The 17,973-nt window shown below is 37.7% G+C and overlaps 2 protein-coding genes across 6 annotated transcripts; one reads left to right on the top strand and one right to left on the bottom strand.

Annotated features, from left to right (window-relative positions):
• On the bottom strand, positions 613-5,611 carry LOC109708880 (shaggy-related protein kinase alpha-like). Of its 4 annotated transcripts, none has more exons than XM_020230797.1 (13): positions 5,380-5,611; positions 4,261-4,465; positions 4,052-4,144; positions 3,827-3,886; positions 3,139-3,411; positions 2,552-2,626; positions 2,272-2,328; positions 2,051-2,191; positions 1,874-1,924; positions 1,704-1,799; positions 1,532-1,615; positions 1,267-1,330; positions 613-1,127 (listed from the first exon to the last, which is right to left on the bottom strand). In XM_020230797.1, exons 2-13 carry the CDS (start codon positions 4,372-4,374, stop codon positions 1,045-1,047), a joined length of 1,191 nt encoding a protein of 396 aa, XP_020086386.1. In that variant the 5' UTR covers positions 4,375-4,465; positions 5,380-5,611; the 3' UTR covers positions 613-1,044. The 4 variants fall into 4 exon arrangements, 3 of the variants coding, with proteins under 3 accessions (XP_020086386.1, XP_020086383.1, XP_020086385.1); XM_020230794.1 differs by having other exon boundaries at positions 1,228-1,330; positions 5,380-5,608; XM_020230796.1 differs by lacking the exon at positions 5,380-5,611 and adding an exon at positions 5,250-5,369 and having other exon boundaries at positions 1,228-1,330.
• Positions 13,907-17,357, top strand: LOC109709176 (probable protein phosphatase 2C 47). Of its 2 annotated transcripts, none has more exons than XM_020231263.1 (4): positions 13,907-14,313; positions 15,298-15,489; positions 15,823-16,058; positions 16,501-17,357. In XM_020231263.1, exons 1-4 carry the CDS (start codon positions 14,119-14,121, stop codon positions 17,075-17,077), a joined length of 1,200 nt encoding a protein of 399 aa, XP_020086852.1. In that variant the 5' UTR covers positions 13,907-14,118; the 3' UTR covers positions 17,078-17,357. The 2 variants fall into 2 exon arrangements, with proteins under 2 accessions (XP_020086852.1, XP_020086851.1); XM_020231262.1 differs by having other exon boundaries at positions 13,907-14,325.

Raw genomic sequence — 17,973 nt, 5'->3', positions numbered from 1 at the left:
TTTGAAGTTTTTTCTATAATATGTATCATAGTATGTATATAATATTATATGTATTATACAATAAAAATATAAATAAAATATATATAATAATTCTTTATCCCCTCTCTCTCTCTCTTATACACACACACGAGAGAGGGAGAGAGAGAGAGAGAGAGAGAGTTGGGTGTGTGGTCCAGCATGGACCACTAACGCGGTCCACGAGCTTTCACCCTAAGCTTGTGGACCGCAATGCTTTAACTGTGCATGAGCAGAGATTTCTTCTCCGAGTTTTCGTTTTCCGCAGAAATGAGGCGGAAAACGAAATGTTGAGTTTTTCTTCACATGTGTAAAATAATTTTTTCTTTTACACCAAATCAAACGTTTGGAAAAAAAATTTCAGGTGAAAATTTTCTTTTCAGCTGGTTTTACAGAAAACCAAACACCCCCTCAGCGAATAATAACCAAATTATATAAATCTGTTCATCAATATCAAAATCAGTTCTATTAATAATATCATCCCAATATGCAAGTGACGAATTTCACCAGCATTTACCACAAGCGCCTGCCGACAGAAACATAACACATCCTTCGATCCCATCTTGACAGAAGCATAACTTAGCATATGTAGTTATGGATCATAATAGGCCGAATAATATTGCCTAAAATCACAGAGAATATAAGACTGGCGGGCCCTTCTTGGAACATAGCATAATAAGAGCAACTCAAAGCGCCAGATCGTAAGGTCCGAAAGACAGAAAAAGGGAAGAAACAATATTGTGCTTTAGAGAACCCCAAATATCATATGGGTTCCCAAACTACTGATAATAAGCACGGATACAATCTCAAAGGGCATCTGAACACATTAAGTGAAAACAAACTGAACAAATCCGTTCTTTCAGCTTCTACATAATGTTACAGATCTATTATATCGATCTCAATCGAGTACTAAAAGAAACCCATTGAGGTTTTGGGAAAACAGTCTCTACTTCACAGGACGGGAAAGACGGTAATTGCCTTGATTCAGATGTAGATGGGCTATTCTCAGGTAGCAATCTTAAAGCCGTCTTATAGCCCAAGAAAAGCACATTGTTTTCTTGCGTGCTCGGGAACCAACTTCAATAGAGTCTCCATCGGCACTCCCTTCAACTCTGTTCAGATATAATAAATAATTAAAAATAAGTATTAAACACAATAAATTGTGTTGCTTCCAGTAAGTAGTAGAGCGATGATCTTTTACTTGACACTCACCATGAGGCTTGAAATTAAAGAGAGGGGGAAGAAAACGACCGTTGGGTAGGCGGCTATTTGGGTCGCGAAGTTCATCGAAAAATGGATGAATTAATGCCTCCAACTGTGCATCAAAATAACTTATATTACCGGATATGAAGCATGGATTGAAGAATGTAACAAGGGGAAACAAATCTGTTTCAATAAGAGGCCTCTCTCGCCTGGATTCTGAAATGGTTTCACTACTCCAAGTAGCGAAGGCATAAACTATCCAACTGGATCCAACAGGTCCTCAATTATGCATTGTATTTATGTAAATACTCACAGCAGTGCATCGCAAGTTCGGAGAGTACTGGAGAAACCTAGAGACGAGATCCACAGCTTCAGGTGGCATTCTTTTACCGAATATCTGGTGATAAAATAACAGGTAATCAGATTTAGAAGCAAAAGGATGGGGGGAAATAAGAAAAAAATTGTATACATTAGTTGAAGCACACCTTATGCCATGGGTGAGCTTTAATTTGCGGGAACTTAAATTCGGTGTAGTTAGGATTCATACATTTGATTTCTTCTCTGGTAGGAGTACCTAGAACCTGCAAAATAAAAGCATATCAGATGAACTGAGAATGGTGGAACTTTCAAGTTCAGAAACAGCAGGTTAGATTACCTTAATGATTTCAACAAGTTGGTCAACTCCACTCTCGCCAGGAAACAAAGGCTATCAAAGAGCACATCAAAAATTTACAGCAAGTTTAAGCAATTTTTCTCCCTGAACTCTTAAGTTGATGGGGACAGTGAAATTGTGGAATTTTTTGTATATATACTCCTAATAACTGCAAATTACCTGTCCAAGCAGGAGTTCAGCAAAGACACAACCAGCTGACCAGATGTCGATTCCTGTTGTGTACTCCGTTGCCCCAAATATAAGCTCTGGAGCTCTATAGTATCTAGAACAGATGTATGCTATATTTGGTTCCCCTTTCACCTGTAAGGATAAAATGAAAGTAGGATTACATTTTTGTCACTTGAAAGAGATCCTTCACTGTCAAGCATGAAGCAACATACCAAGACTTTTGCGCTCCCAAAGTCACATATTTTCAGCTGGTGAGTATGTGGATTCACCTATTACAGAAACATTCTATATTATAGTCTGTTTAAGGAATATACTAAAATTGGTACACATGAAATGGACAGCATATCCTATTCCACAAGTGTTACAACTTGAGCAAAGAATAGTAAACTTGATTCTTTCTAATCAATTCGCATAGAGGCTTATAAGTTGCAGAAGCTGAATGCACCCAAAAGACACTAAGAGGAAAACAACACAATAATTAAGCATGCATACCAGCAGATTCTGTGGCTTGATATCTCTGTGACAAACTCCAATGGTGGTATGAAGATATGCCAGCGCTCTACATATCTATCACAGTGACAATTTGATTAGGTTAAACTTGCTTCACAATAACTGGATCAATAAAGGCTGCTTAAATAATCATAAATTCAACACATGCAAAGTAGCAATTACGACAAACAGGAGTATTTTCCATTTAATGTTTGTATCTAAAAGCTTTTTGCTGCAAACAGCAGCTTGCCAACTGAAATTGAAAACCAGCATATGTGCCGGTTTGACTTCGCTTTTCAAACAGCTGCTCTTCCTTGACAAGCAGGAGATGGCAATTTTGCAAAAAAGCTCCTACTATGGTGGGAAGCTACAATGTGCACTTGGTCCCCATGCGCAGAAGCTCCAATTATTTTACTTCTGCTACAGCAGAAAGCTAAATGAGAATATGGAAATAAAAAGCTCCAATTATTTTACTTCTGCTAGGGCAGGAAGTTCCAACTTCACATTCAATGACAACAAAGTAAGCACAGATAAAATGTTTTTGAAGGTAAAGTAGAAGGCAAAACCACAGAAAAGCAAATAAATCTTACCTGGTACATGTAAAGCTTGACATATATCAGCGGCATACGCTGGTTCATTTTGTTGTAGTGCTTCACAACACGGTGAACAGTCTCAGGAACATATTCGAGCACCAAATTGAGATAAAGCTCATCCTTATCAGTCGTTGAAAAAAAGCAATGCTTCAGACAGATGACATTGGGGTGGTCAAGAAGGCGAATGATTTGCAGCTCACGGTTCTTGTACCTCTTGTCCTGAAGAACCTTCTTTATAGCTACTGTTTCACCTGTCTCCAGACATTTTGCCTACATATTCAGCTTAAAGAAATTTAGAATATGATTCATAATTATGAACATAAATTTATAATTACTCATAAGAAATTGGTTTGCTCGCAATAAACATCTTGTCAAACTCAGCAGCTAAATGGTTTGAGCATCTAAGCCCCAAAAGCTAAAACTCTGATTTGAAAGCTTTTGCTTTTACTATACGGGAAAACTATCATATTGCATGTCAACGAACAAGTTGTTAGCAATTTTCCGAGTCCAATCAGGCCAAACAGGACCCTTTGCGCTTTAGATGCCTGCGCAGGTTAACACACAAAATAGTGCAAAAGCGAGCTGAGCGTCTAAGAAGGTGAATCTAATAAATGTTCACATAAGGAGCAGTGTAGTGTAACATTGTTATGGAATTTCATTTTGCTCGGATCGCACGCAGACTAACCTGGAAGACAACTCCAAATGATCCATGTCCGACGACACGCTCAGCCATGTAACTTATAGTCTGCAATTCAAAATAGAAAAATTTTATTGTTAGAGCAACTTCAAAGGTTCATCAAGCTTCTGGAGTTAATAAACGCACAAAGAAGGTAAAATTCATACCCCAAAAGAAGTTAAAAATAATCCAACTTTCAGTATCTATAGAGTTTTTCATACTTGATGTAATTACCTTTTTTGGTTGGCCATTTCTGCCACCTATAGTTGTGACAATTATATGACCAGTTTCTGTCCCGTTCCCATCAACCACTGTTGCTTCAACTTCCTGCAAAAGTTCAAGGCCATATTGTCAACTAAATGTTGATGCAAAGTTCAATAAAAACTCATGTAATTACGGAAACGAATCACTAAATATATATCTGAAGTTATTGCGTTACTTACTTTATCATCGCTTATTTTCATCTCATTCATTTCATCTGGCAATCTGTCAACACCAATGTTTATACCACTGGCATCTACGAGCCCGGAAGAAGGCGCCACACTTACTGAAGCCATCTTTCAGATGGAAATCAACAATCCAATTCAATGAGTTATGCGAGCATGTCTACTGCAGAGAACCTTTTCAAACTGTAGTACCCCAAAGTTACTGCAGACAACATTAACAAAACAATCAATGATTCACCACCCGAAAATGGTCAATACACCAAGATACAATAAAACAAAAATATCCAAAAAGAACCCCCGTCATCACCTAATTTTACCACTATGCAATTTTTATAAGCAAACCAATGGAAGACATCCATAAGGATAAAATCCCATCAAAATTTAAATACAAAAGATTCGGCAAAGAAGCGGCAATCTCAAACCAAATAGTTATAGGGTGTGAATGACGACCGTGAGTCGCAACTTCTAGTTGTACTAAATCACTATACTAGCTGTTCCATTTACAGTTTGCATGCTCAGAACTTACATGTTGGCTAGATAAAGAAATGAAAGACATAATTGGAACAACAGAGATTCCCCCTGAATTTGATGGTCACTATATGCTTTTGAACTTGTATGTTGCCCTAACGTGCTGGATTCAAGCTAGAGATTGACGATTCAAAAAACTATTACTAAATAAATTTCTTTATTAGGTCTCCTGAAAAGCACCGCAGGAACCCAGAGATGATACAGAAAAAAAAAAAAAGCTAATAGAAAACAGCAATAGGCGATTGAAAACCAAAACAACGACAACATCGCATCTTCTCATTACCAGGATCAAAAGCCTAGCTCAAACTACAGTTAATCAAATGAACCTTACGAAACAGGCAAAGATAACAACGAACTACGATGATCGTTTCCACAACCAAAACCAAAACGATCTCATGCATGCGCCAAAACTCGTCCAAACTATCCAAAAATCACCCAAAAAGGTAAAAAAATCGTACATAAACAGATACAGGGCGAGCGATCGAGCGAGATCTGACCACAGAACACCAATCCCTACCAAAATACCCTAATAATTCCCGAAAACACCGGAAAAATTAGCAAATTAACAAGGGAAACGTAGATTCTCACGAGATTTACACCGCTTCACGACCTAATGATAAAATATCGAGCGATCAAAGGGTACGACGGCGATCGTAGCCGCCCCCTTCTTCCTCAATCCTCTCCTCCTCCTCCCCCCTGATTAGATTTGGGAGAGATCAAGAGAGGGGAAGAGGAAATTTTGGGGGAAAAAGGTGAGAGAAGGAAATCGCTCTCCCCCCTCTCTCTCTCTCTCTCTCTCGCTTTCCCCCTCTTCTCCTCCCCTTCTTCCTCTTTCTTCGTAGCAGTGGTCGGCCTTTTATTCGCACCACGCTTTCCTCCCCTCCCCTTGACTCGTTTGCGACCCAGTGATATCTAGTGGTGCAGTGGACGCCGATGCCCAAAGCACGACAAAAAAAAAACAGTACGTGGCCCGGGTCCACCACGTCAGATAAGAACCGTTCGATTTTTTTTTATTACAAATTCCAAATTGTCTGAATATGGATTATTATAATTTATTTCTTAATATTCGTAAACCGTGCATTAAATGACCGAAAAAGCTGTGCCTTAGAACACAATTTACACAATACGCAATTCTAAACAATTAATATTACATTGTGAATAATCAAGTTATACCAATTATTATCCATCCAACTCGACATCTGAGCTGCGTATTCATCATCAGGGGACAAGCATATGCCGATCACTATACGAAAGAAAATTATTTTAATATGCCTATGAACTTTAAAAAGACTATATTCACTTTTGTCCATGAATAATTCACTATTTATTCAATAAATTTAATTTTTATATTGTAATTCTCAATGGAGACAAAAATTGCGCATGTCACAAGCTCTATTGTCCCCTCTCTTAGTATGTAGATAATTATTTCATATTTTGCATACCATATTTAATAATATAACACTATTATGAAATTCATTAACCCATCCTGTTTTTTTCTATTTTTTAATTTTTTTTTTAGAATAAAATAAACTTAGCTAGAAATGTGAATCAACTAGGATTCGAACTTAGGTCTCGGATACAAACCATCAAGTTTTTTGCCGTTTGCTCTAAGGACGGTCGGTTTTATTTTCTAGTTCTTAGTTTACGTTTTCTTGCAGGGAGAGTCACGAAATATCCGTGAACGAATCTTCGACAGTAATATATTATTAAGCTATAAGTATATAAAAATTAAAATTAAAATCCATAGTCCATAAACCAATGGGGAGTTTTAGGAGTAGATATTTTGCGAGTATAATTACGTGGAAACGTTTGTAGATTATCCTTTCTTTTTCATCTGTTTTTAAAACTACGAATATTTTGAGCCACGCCTTTCAATATTTTTTTTGGGTTAAAACTTCTGTGATTTTTTTGCCCCTACATATGTGAGTAATTTTGGACAGGTGGCGTTTAGAGCTACGATCACTGTCGATGACTGTCGACATGTCGGGAGATCGGACGGTGTAGAATTAGCCGGGTTCTGGACCACCAGCTCGAGCACGTGGGTCCCGCATTTCTTAAGCAATGTGATTCATCACCCACCGTCCTTTGGTGGACCACTACGCACCACATGATTCTTACGGCCATAAATATTTGATGGCCGTAAGAATAAAAAAAAATAAATATTTGATCGCTAAATATGGAGAAATCATAACCTAGACCGTGGTCTACCGTGGACCAATCTTCTAATTATGGAGCTCATTTGACCAAGAGAAATTTTGTAATTTTTGATACAGTAACAAAAATAAAGGTAATTTTTTGATATCGAAATAAAGAAAACTCTAATTTAGTATTTGATTTTGCTAAAATGAGACAGTAAAACATTTTCAACATAATATTTTTCAGTAATATTATTACTCATATAATACTTTTTTTGAATCAGTATACAAAATTTTTTTTACTCAAAACAGTGTTAATATATAAAATTTTGAAATAGCAAGCAATGTGTAAAAGAATTGTGTATTAAAATATCATAATTATAAATAGAAATTTTTTCTCCGATAATAATTAGAATTTGTTGATTTTATTAACTACTCACTATTTTAATAATATAGTAGTTAATATTGTGATTGCTCATATTTTGATAATTTAAAAACTAGAAATCTCAACATTTATATTTAGAATTTATGATCTCTAAGAGATTATTTGATTACTTATAACTACATACAAATTAAATTTAGATATTTAATTTGATGAATTTGTATCTAACTATTTATAATTGAAACTGTATAAGGAAGAGGCTTAGCTACAACAGTTAAAGCTATGTTCAAATTGATTGCAGTTTCAACTACAGCCGTTGGGGAGAATGCTTTTAAATAAAAAGTAAAGTTACCTTACTAATCACTTTTTAAATAAAAAAATTTTTATATTTCACATAATCTCACCACCATGTATAAAATAATAAAATTTTAAAAATATATATCTAAACTGCATGTAATCAAATAAATTATTCATAGTTATAATACTTTTAAATATATACAACCAAGAAATATATACATAAAATTATTACTGTTATATTTTTAATTATATTCAACTCTTATTTCACTGTATTTCTGCGAACTAATAAATGGCAGATAATGTTAGATAATGCATTGGCTTTGTGCTGATGTGGTGGACCGGGTTCAGGCAAAAATCTAATTTTGGCGCAATGATTGGCACAGCGACCATTTTGACCCGCGAACAACCTGTCGCTGTCGGTGGGTGGGCCCCAAATACCGGGAAAGGCGCCGCCACAAAATTACGAGTAGGTGTGGTGGCCGCCACACATCCAACCCCACGACTCCTCCTCCCATCTCCACCGTCGGATTCCATCGAACGGACCGGATCGGCGCAGCCTCGGTTCGCTCAACCAAAATAAACCGGACCGGTCAAACAGTCGCTAAACGCGCCGTTTGACCCGGCCCGCTCTACCCAAAGACCGTACATATTTATGCGGTTGGAATTTTTTTAGGACAATATCCTAAATTTTAGTGAAAATTATCTTTTATCCTATTTTATTATTTAGTATTATTATTGAGGATAATGTTGCTGGAATATATTAGGTGACAGCTTAATACAGTGTTATCCTCCTCCTCCTAATAATAATAATAATAATAATAATAATACTAACGGTCAAGGATTGCTTCGGAAGTGATGATTGGAATTGGAATAAAATTCTGGGTGGTATAAGCGACGCGGCGAACATTAATACTGGACCAGGTTCCAACCTATTGGCGCTAAGGGAAAGGGTTGGCAACTTTAGAGTAGTGCAAAGTCCTGACACGATTGGATGGAGATGGAGTAACAACGGAGTATTCTCGGTCAAATCGGCATACAGAGCGTTGAGTGATGGGGGTACGAAGGATGGGCGTGGTTCCAAGATCTGGAAGCTCCAAATTCCCCTTAAGGTTAAAGTGTTCTGTTGGCTGATCCTTAGGAAGAGACCTCTTACCGCTGATAACCTTGTGAAGAAAGGTTGGACCGGAGATTCTCGCTGTGTGCTGTGTAGGGTAGATGAGGAGACAGTGGATCACCTGTTCTCTCAATGCGTTGTTACCAAATTTTGTATGGTGATGATTCGAGAGGGAGTTCAGACTGGGGAGATAGGAGAAGATGTACGTTACATCTGGGATAGGTGGTCAGTCAAGAAAGAGGTGCATATTAAACAGAATAGCTTACCTGAATTGGTCGCTTGCTGGTGGACCATTTAGAAGGCCAGGAGCGATTTGATCTTTCGAAACGTCCATTTTGACCCTGTTGTGGGTGTTCATAGGATTAAGCAGCTACTGAAGTCCTGGGAACCCCTCTTACGACCAGTCCGTAAATTTTTATTTTTATTTTTATTTTTTTATTTTTTTATTTATTTTTTTTAGAGGCCCTGGTTGCTTCACTTCTGTAGCCTAGTTTATACTTTCAATGAATGAAGCAGGTAGCTTACTACCTTTCCTCAAAAATAATAATAATAATAATAATAATAATTATAATGAGATAATTAAATTCACAATACTAGGTTGTTGAGTCTCCTCTTTCATTGCACCTGTTCTTCGTTGAACCGGAGACGGCCGGCGGGGCCGGGTCAGCGGATCGGGCCGGCTAACGTTAGGTCCAATTTGGAAGGGTTCAATGCACTGGTCTGGATCAAACAGCTCATGTTCGCGGACCGGGTAATTTTTCTCGACTCCTATTGTTGAATTTTAGTGTGTAGTTTACCACTCTTTGGAACGTTTCTAAAGGCGATTTTTGTGTGTTGATAATGAATAGTTCGATCAAAGTATGATTAGAGTTTTTTCTTTAAATTTTGTGACGCAGGGGCACTTACGAGGAGTATTGCGTTCATTTTTTACTACAAATAGTGCTATAGTGACTGTAGCAGAAGCGATGAATAATTAATGATTAAACATTATCTCTAAGAAACAATCATTTTTTATATAGTATGCAAAGCTGTATATATTATCAATTTGAGTGTTTTACAACCATTCAATAAGTTACTATGCATCCCAATTTGTCTCTGCTTGTATCCATATAAGAAAAGAAAAGGTGACTACGAATGTGAAGCAACTAGATTTCGAACTTGATTCAACTCCTTCTCTGATCTAAAGTTCATTTTTCTTTTTTATTCCATTTGCCGGACCAGTTAGGTTGAACTTAACGAGCAAGATAGCGAAAGCCCACTAGCCCAAGAACCAATGACATATTGATATTTTCTAGGCCAGCCCATTAGCCCATTAACCCACTAGAAATTGGCAGAAAATTTTGGAATAAAAGTCACAACTCACAAACCGCAGTGCATCTGCTCCTTCATATCTCTCTCCATCAGAAGAAGTTCATATATGACTCCATGTAATTTATATGTATCGACTGCATGAATCGCCAATCTTAGCGTACCTGTATGGAGCGAGAAGCATTTCGAATTCCACCGACGAATTAAATAATCAGATATTCAGCTCGCTAATAGAAAGACGAGAAGAAAAATGAAATACCATTGTGAACAGTGAGATGAATTATAAATTGGGCTTCATGTTTTTCCTAACAAATTAACAAGTTTGAATTATTTTAGTGCTTGTTTTAAATGCATATTCAGTGTCGTAAAGAAATAGATGGTTAAATCATTAAAATATTGGCTGACTCAATCAATTTAAACCGTAAATTACAATCGTCATTATTCACAAAAACAGTAGCCTTAATTTCGACGTCGAGTCAACACCGACAGCTAAAAGATTGTACAAAAAGATGCTCTCTTAGCGTTTGATCATGAACTTGGTGTCATTTTTTTAGGGATCAATGTTGATTAAACTTGGGAATTCATGGATCTTAATAAATAAAATAAAAAAAAACTATTAAAACAGGCCACACATGCAAATTCTAGAAATTTAAGTCCCTTTAGGTTAGGAATAGTTGAGTTTAAACTACTTTGTCCTTTCTCATCCTCTCCACCCACCATCCATATACTTCTAAACAAAGCCTTAGCCTAGGTCCTCTCTCTCTCTCTCTCTCCCCTCGTGGAAAACATGGTATTTGTCACTTTACTCATTAATAAGTGGCTTTTTCTCAAAAAAAAAAAAAAAAAAAAAACTCATTAATAAGTGGCAATCATAAGCTACTAATGGAATAGCCTTTAGATGATGATAAATATTGAAGTAGAAGGCATCTTCTCCTCTTTCTATGTTGATTTAGAAGGACTAGTTGTTGCCTTTTAATTGGTGAGAACATAAAATAAGTATGTATATACAGTGGGAGGACACATGGTCCAATGGTGGAAAAATAGGAAATAACTCTTTTAGTCTTATTCAAAACATTTAATGCTCTTATTGGTTTGCATTGGACGGTATTCATCTTTAGGTCGCGCCATGTTTTATATTAAATTAAATCGTGCGAAAACTACAAAGTTAATAAGATAATAAGCTTAGGTGCCATCCGAAACCAACGTTGTGGACCAATTCAATTTTGTACGTCTTTAGGAAATAAATAATATTGTTGGATCCAAATATGTACTAAACACGAATGTGTTGATTCAATGTGCTCAAAAAAAATATTTGTATCACTAATAACAAAGAGATGACGAATTCGAGATTAATCCTTGAAAGCTTGGCGCACAAGTTTTTCCGCTAAATCAATCATAAATTAAGGAGCAAAAAAGTCCACTTTGTAATTCCTTTCTTTAATGGGAACAAATATAATATAAAGTCAAAAACTGAACCAAATGGAGAGGGCAAAAGAAAAGTGAAATAAGCTAAATATTGATAGAGAGTATGAATCACATTCCCACACTCAATGTCAAAATCCAAATTAAGGAGTCACCTAATTTTATAAGCTACTTAATCAACATCCGATTAAAATCGTGCTCCTATAGGTCCAGCTATAAAAAGTCCAAATTAAGAACTTATTACAATCAATTATAATTTGATGGATGTTGGAGCTCATAATATCTCGCCGTCACAAATTAGGAAACCTAGGTAGATTGTTAAAACTATCTTGATAATTATAAAATATAATATTGTATTATAGCAAGTTTTGAGCCCTCTCAAATTTAAGAGATTTTTTAGTTCAGCCCCCAACATCCACTGTTTAAGAATATTAAGATAGTTTATAATTTTTTTATTAGATTGATCATTTAGATGTTATTGGTCTTGAAGATATACATGCTTTTTTTTTATTAATTATAATATTACTTGCTATTATTTTTGTATATGTTTTCCCCCATAATTTAGAATAATACATTATTTTTACTCCAAAGACATTGAATACCTGATCTTGACTTCAAAAAAAAAAAAGGAAAAAGAAAAAAACGAAAATACTCATCTCGGGTGAATATTCACTAATCCTCTTCTTACCTAAAACCTCGTGAACCCCCTGTTTTGGCTTTTAGTTATAAGAAACGTCCACAAACTCTATTTCCTTAACACATTAACACCACCAATTAATTTTCTCTTTTTTTTTTTGCATACCAACTAAGCCAAAATTTGTGACGATGTAAAATTATATTTTTTGCTATTGTCGTTTTCTTATAATAATTTTTAATATAATACAACAATAAGAGTAGTATAATTGTCGAGAAGAGATATAGAATAGCTGCAATGCAATTTGTTTTGTTTTGTTTTTTAAAAAAAGAAAATTATGAAATAAGATGAGAATGGGAGATTGGTGTTTAGACCAAGTCCAAGCAATAATTTCTGAGCTATTTGCTCTCGCCGGGGTATCATTGTAATTAGTGGGAAATTCTGAGGGCATTTTCGGAAATCGGTGCGAGGAATCTTCTCGCGGGTGCGCAAAAATGAGGCGCCCATATTCGCACCAGCCTGTGTGAACGCGGCTTACAGCGGATCTCGATCCTTCTCCCGCGGACAAATTCTTTTTCCATTTTTACCCCCTGAAATCTACGAAATACCGTCGTATCCCACCTAATCACCGCCGACCCACCGCATCCGATTCCATCCGACGGTCGTGATACAACGACGGGAGGCAACCGGATATGCACGCGTAATCGAACGGCTCAGATTCCGCCACCAATCGGCTTTCTACAGCGCTTCCCAACACGTATCATAAAGGGCCTTTTCGTCATTGGACCATGCTCCCGTAATATCCACGCGGCGCGTGGTCTCGGTACCGCCACGTGTCCTTTTGGTGGCCTCAGCGTCAGCGCGTACTCGAAGGAGCCGTGACCGACACGTGGCGGTCGCGCCAACCCAGAGAACCAGTGACGTCCGGTTACCTCTGCGAGAAATAACTGCATGGACCTGGTTCACAAAAACAGCCATGAATCAGCATATCCTTTTAGGTATCGTTTGGTTCGGGTATAAGTAAGAACTAATTATTACAGGGATAGATACAAGTATGGGGATAAGAAAAATAGTGTTTGGATAAAAATAAGGTTATTTCCGGAAATAAGAACAATTTTAGATAGTTTTATATAAAAAATAGAGGTGTTAGTGGGAATAACCGAGAATTACTATTCTCGGATAAAAAATTAGTATTTGGGTATAAAGGAGAGATAAGGGTCTATTCCTATTCCTATCCCCTAACCAAACGCTGCCTTAAAATTTTAGAGACTTTAAAATCAACATAGAAATAATTGGGTATACTCTGCATCCTTTAGATACTTGAAAAATTTTATCACCTCCATGCCAAATAGTAAAAAACATTAATTTTTAATAATTAGATTTTTTTTTAGGTGTTGTATATTTTATTCCATGATTATATTTTGATTTCGCCCAAACTTCACTCAAATTTGATACAAATTATATTTTGATTATATTTTAGATTCTTCACAAAATATATGTTTACTATTTCTTAAAAAATTTAAGATTCAGAAATTTACTTATTAAAAGAATAAATTTAAAAATTTGGTATCAATTTCACATGTGGTATTATCTACATATATTTTTATCAGTATAAAATTACTAAAATTTTATATTTAGATTTCTATAATTATGTTTATGAGATCGGTTCACGGTGGACTACGGTGCACGGAATAATAATTTGTCCATGATCAGCGTGTACGAGAGGGAGCAGGAAAGGACGCGTGGCCGTCACGCGAGCCCCGCCCACCGTGTTGCCTTTTTACGACCTTCTATAAATAAACGATTTACAGAGACGTCCCTCGTTTAATTTGCCCCGTTCGGCGACGCGATCGAAGAGAGAAAGAGAGATCCGAAAAAAGCTAGCGAGAAACCCTAGAAACGAAACCCTAGAAATCTTCGTGCTGCTCTTCTTTGTACCGGATCGCGCTAAGGGAAAGGAGCTCTTGGGGATCTTCGGGTCGAGCTTTTCGCGAGGTTTCGATCGGTGTAGGTGAGGAGGGGAAAGGCGAAGGAGATGGTGGCGGGAGCGGAGGTGATCCATCAGAGCATCTCGGTGCTCGACGTGCCGTATAGATGCATCGCGAAGGAAATCGAGGAGATGATCGACATCTCGGCCGCCGCCGCAGCTGTGGCGGCGCCGCGGCCCCCGTCGCCGGGGATCCGCCGTGGGACGGAGGCGGTTGTGGTGGACGTCGCGGCGACGCAATTGGTGAGCATTACGGTTCGTTCTTTGAGTAGTTTTTTGATGTGGATGAGTAGATCCTTCAAAGTCGTTATAAATTCGTACGGAATTAGGGTTAACTGATAGATCACATAGAATTTTATATGTCTTTGTACCTGAGTAATCTTGTAGAACTGATCTTGTAGGAACTATGGTTGTTTCTTGAGAGATCACATAGAACTGGAATCTTGAAGCTTTGAGTAGTCAATAATTGGGGCTTTATTAGGACTTATCTTTGTGCTAAATTGCCCTTTTTCGAACTACGAAATAATTCGCTTGTATTTATTGGGTTGCATGATTGGAGATCCAAGGATGGTGTGCACTGCTCTCTGTAGTTAAATTTATGACATGGGACTTCATGTGTTCGAGCGTTTTCTGTAATAAGAGACTATTTTCTCTTGAATTTATTGAACCTTCTGTGTTAATGAATGAGGTTATATGCCGTTGAATCTATTGCACCTTTTTCTTCTCCCCCACCCAAAAAAAAAAGAAAAAATCGATTGCACCTTTCATATAATAAATAAATGATGATATTTGCTTTTGAATTTACGTACATAGTATACAAAGGTGGGAAGAGGTTATTTTATACTGGAGAACTCATTTATGGGTTGATTTTGCCTTCCAAAGAAAAATCTGCAGTCCATGTTCTCATTCATTTCTAAAATCTGGTATCTGAATTTCTGTGAATGCAGTTGACTCAACAAGTTTCAATTACTTGCTTTAGCTGTTATCAAGGTCTGTTTTTAAATCTCCAAGCGTTGTATTACTGGTTTAGTTGATCAGGTGACTGAAACTGTTTCCATATCCTGTGTCCAAGTAACGAATCAAAAACCATTTAGCTGATGATTACGCATAGTGGAATCACCCTATGTTCGAAATACAAAAACCTTCACCTTATGCTCTGTATGAAGATAAGTAATTGCGTGATATATGGCATGAAGAGCTAATTAGATGATTTCTCATTTAATGTAGGACTTGAGATCCTCAGACGCTTGTCCAAATGTGTCCGAAGAACATCTACAGTTTGTTCCAACTATTCGTTCTGGTAGTTTTGCCGACATTGGACCGAGGAAGCACATGGAAGATGAACACATTCGGATAGATGATCTTTCAGCTCATCTAGGTTCAGCACTCACATGTCCACGGCCTAGCGCCTTCTATGGGGTATGTAAACTGATCCTTCCCAATATTTATTTGCCCTTGCAAAATTATCTATTTACATTATCACTGCAAATGAATATGTCCTCCAAAAACCTGAGATATATGCATAATATATATTGTGCTTTACTCCTCAGCTTTTGAAAAACTTGTTCTAACTTCTTCCCATGAATTGGATAACTTCCCATCATCATAAGAATGGGACTCTATGATTACAGATTTTCCATGAATATGTTATATAAGATAGTGATTTTGGAGGTATATATATATGTAAAAGCTCCTAGCTATATCTTGTTTGGCTTATAATGATTTGAATTCTTATAATTCTCTGCATGGCAGCTGTTTGATGGCCATGGAGGTCCAGAAGCAGCAGCTTACATCAAAAGGCACGCAATTCGCTTTTTCTTTGAAGATGCTGGCTTTCCGCAGGCATCGCATGCAGATAGCATTTTCTTGGAATCAGTTGAGAATTCTGTTCGGAGAGCTTTCCTTCTTGCAGACCGTGCTTTAGCTGATGATGGAAATATTAGTAGTTCCACTGGAACCACAGCCCTCACTGCATTGGTCTTTGGAAGGTATACAACATGGACCCTTTTTATTTTGAACCCTTTTTTTATGTTGCACCTGGTTTTCAGGAAAACAGTGTTGTTTAGCAACAGCATCGCAAACTATATTAAAATTGTGGGAAATAAAATCCAAGTGTATTGTAATGTATTGAACATTAATGTATGTAGGAGAAAAGTAGAAAAGTAGGTGATAGCTCCTAGAGAGAACTATTATGAATTGATGTTACTTGCTAATGTTAGGAAATGTTTTTTGTTTTTGCGAGTACAATTGAGTTTGAAGGTTGAATCATTCTAGTTCAGTTAGTTTCTAGGAACATGTTTAATTCCATCCAGACCTAGCTGTATACAAATCACATAATCAATCATAGTAATTTCTTTCTTAACTGCCTCTTCGGTATAGTTGATTAGTCGAATACCTGTTTGACAAAATTAAACTCTTAACATCATGCAGGCTTCTATTGGTGGCCAATGCTGGCGATTGCCGCGCGGTCCTATGCCGAAAAGGAGTCGCGGTTGAGATGTCGCAAGACCACCGCCCAATTTATGCTGGTGAGCGGCAAAGAGTAATCGAATCCGGCGGCTTCATCGATGATGGCTATCTAAACGGAATCCTCTCTGTAACCCGTGCCCTTGGTGACTGGGACATGAAGAAGCCCCCCAGCAGCGGCTCCCCTTCCCCCCTCATTGCTGAACCTGAGTTTAGGCAAGCCGAGCTAACTGAAGACGACGAGTTTCTAATCATAGGCTGTGATGGTATATGGGATGTCATGTCGAGCGAGCATGCAGTAAGTGTGGTTCGGAGGGGGTTAAGAAGGCATGATGATCCTGACCAGTGCGCAAAAGAGCTTGTCAAGGAAGCACTTAAGCTGAATACCTTTGATAATCTTACCGTCATTGTTGTTTGCCTCTCCCCTTCTACAGAATATTGTGGATCTTCGCCTCAGAGGTGCGCGAAGAGTTTGTCGTCTGAGGCGCTATGTAGTTTGAGGAGGTGGTTAGAGGATGGTGGCGGCGAGGGTGGCAAATGATGTAGTGAATCAGAGAGGGGTTTTAGGGTTTAATTTTTTGGATGTACATAATAAAAGTTGACGATGGCGAAACAAATTTTATGTCCTGCGATGTTTATGTTATTACATGAGGCTGCTTAGGGAGGTGGCGAGGGAGGGAGACAAGCAGCCACAGTTTTGTAGTGGTGTTGGATGGCTTGTTTGTACATAATACTGCGATTGTGTTTTATCAGCGTATCCAGTTTCCATTGTTAGCAAGTTAATTTTGTATTTTTATTTGTATATACCTATTGTTGTGTCAGTTCACAACGCTGTTGTTGCTGCAATTTGTTTCAAATCGTTGATTCAGAACAGGCCTTTTAACGAGAGAGGAGTAAAAAACACGTTTTTAAATTTTAATTCAAATCACATCTCTCACCTGTTTGTTGCTTAAGCAGAAGCAAATGTTTGAAATTTTGATTCAAATCATCTCTCGCAATCATTTTTGGAGCTTTAAAAGGAATCATGCTAGTGCTAGAGAGGAAGGTGCTTCGCTTGCCGGTAAGAATTTTGCTTGAAGATCACGTTGCGGGAAAGGTGTGAAAGGAATAATGGGGTTGGGTGAATCCACTCCCCGATTCTCCCCTCTTCCATAAATACACTAGCCGCAAAATTTGACCAACGATCGACAAAGACAGAGAAGAAACAAATGGGAAGGTATACCGGAGAAGGCACCACCTTTGACTTCTCTACCACTTTGACTTGTTAGAGGGTCCAGCAATGGCACGGGCGGCCGTACAGCTTTGCGGGCCACTGCCCCGCACACAAAGTTGGAATCCGAATTTGGAGAGCGATGGAGCGGGTCGACCGACATCGCCTGCGAAATCTGACAACTCGTGATGAATAAATGTTGATCACCCAACATTCACATCTGGCAA

Source organism: Ananas comosus, linkage group 4 (assembly GCF_001540865.1).
Source record: "Ananas comosus cultivar F153 linkage group 4, ASM154086v1, whole genome shotgun sequence".
In the NCBI taxonomy this organism is placed as follows: Eukaryota; Viridiplantae; Streptophyta; class Magnoliopsida; order Poales; family Bromeliaceae; genus Ananas; species Ananas comosus.
Note: the sequence above shows the minus strand (reverse complement) of the source record. Positions and strands in the feature narration are given on the sequence as shown.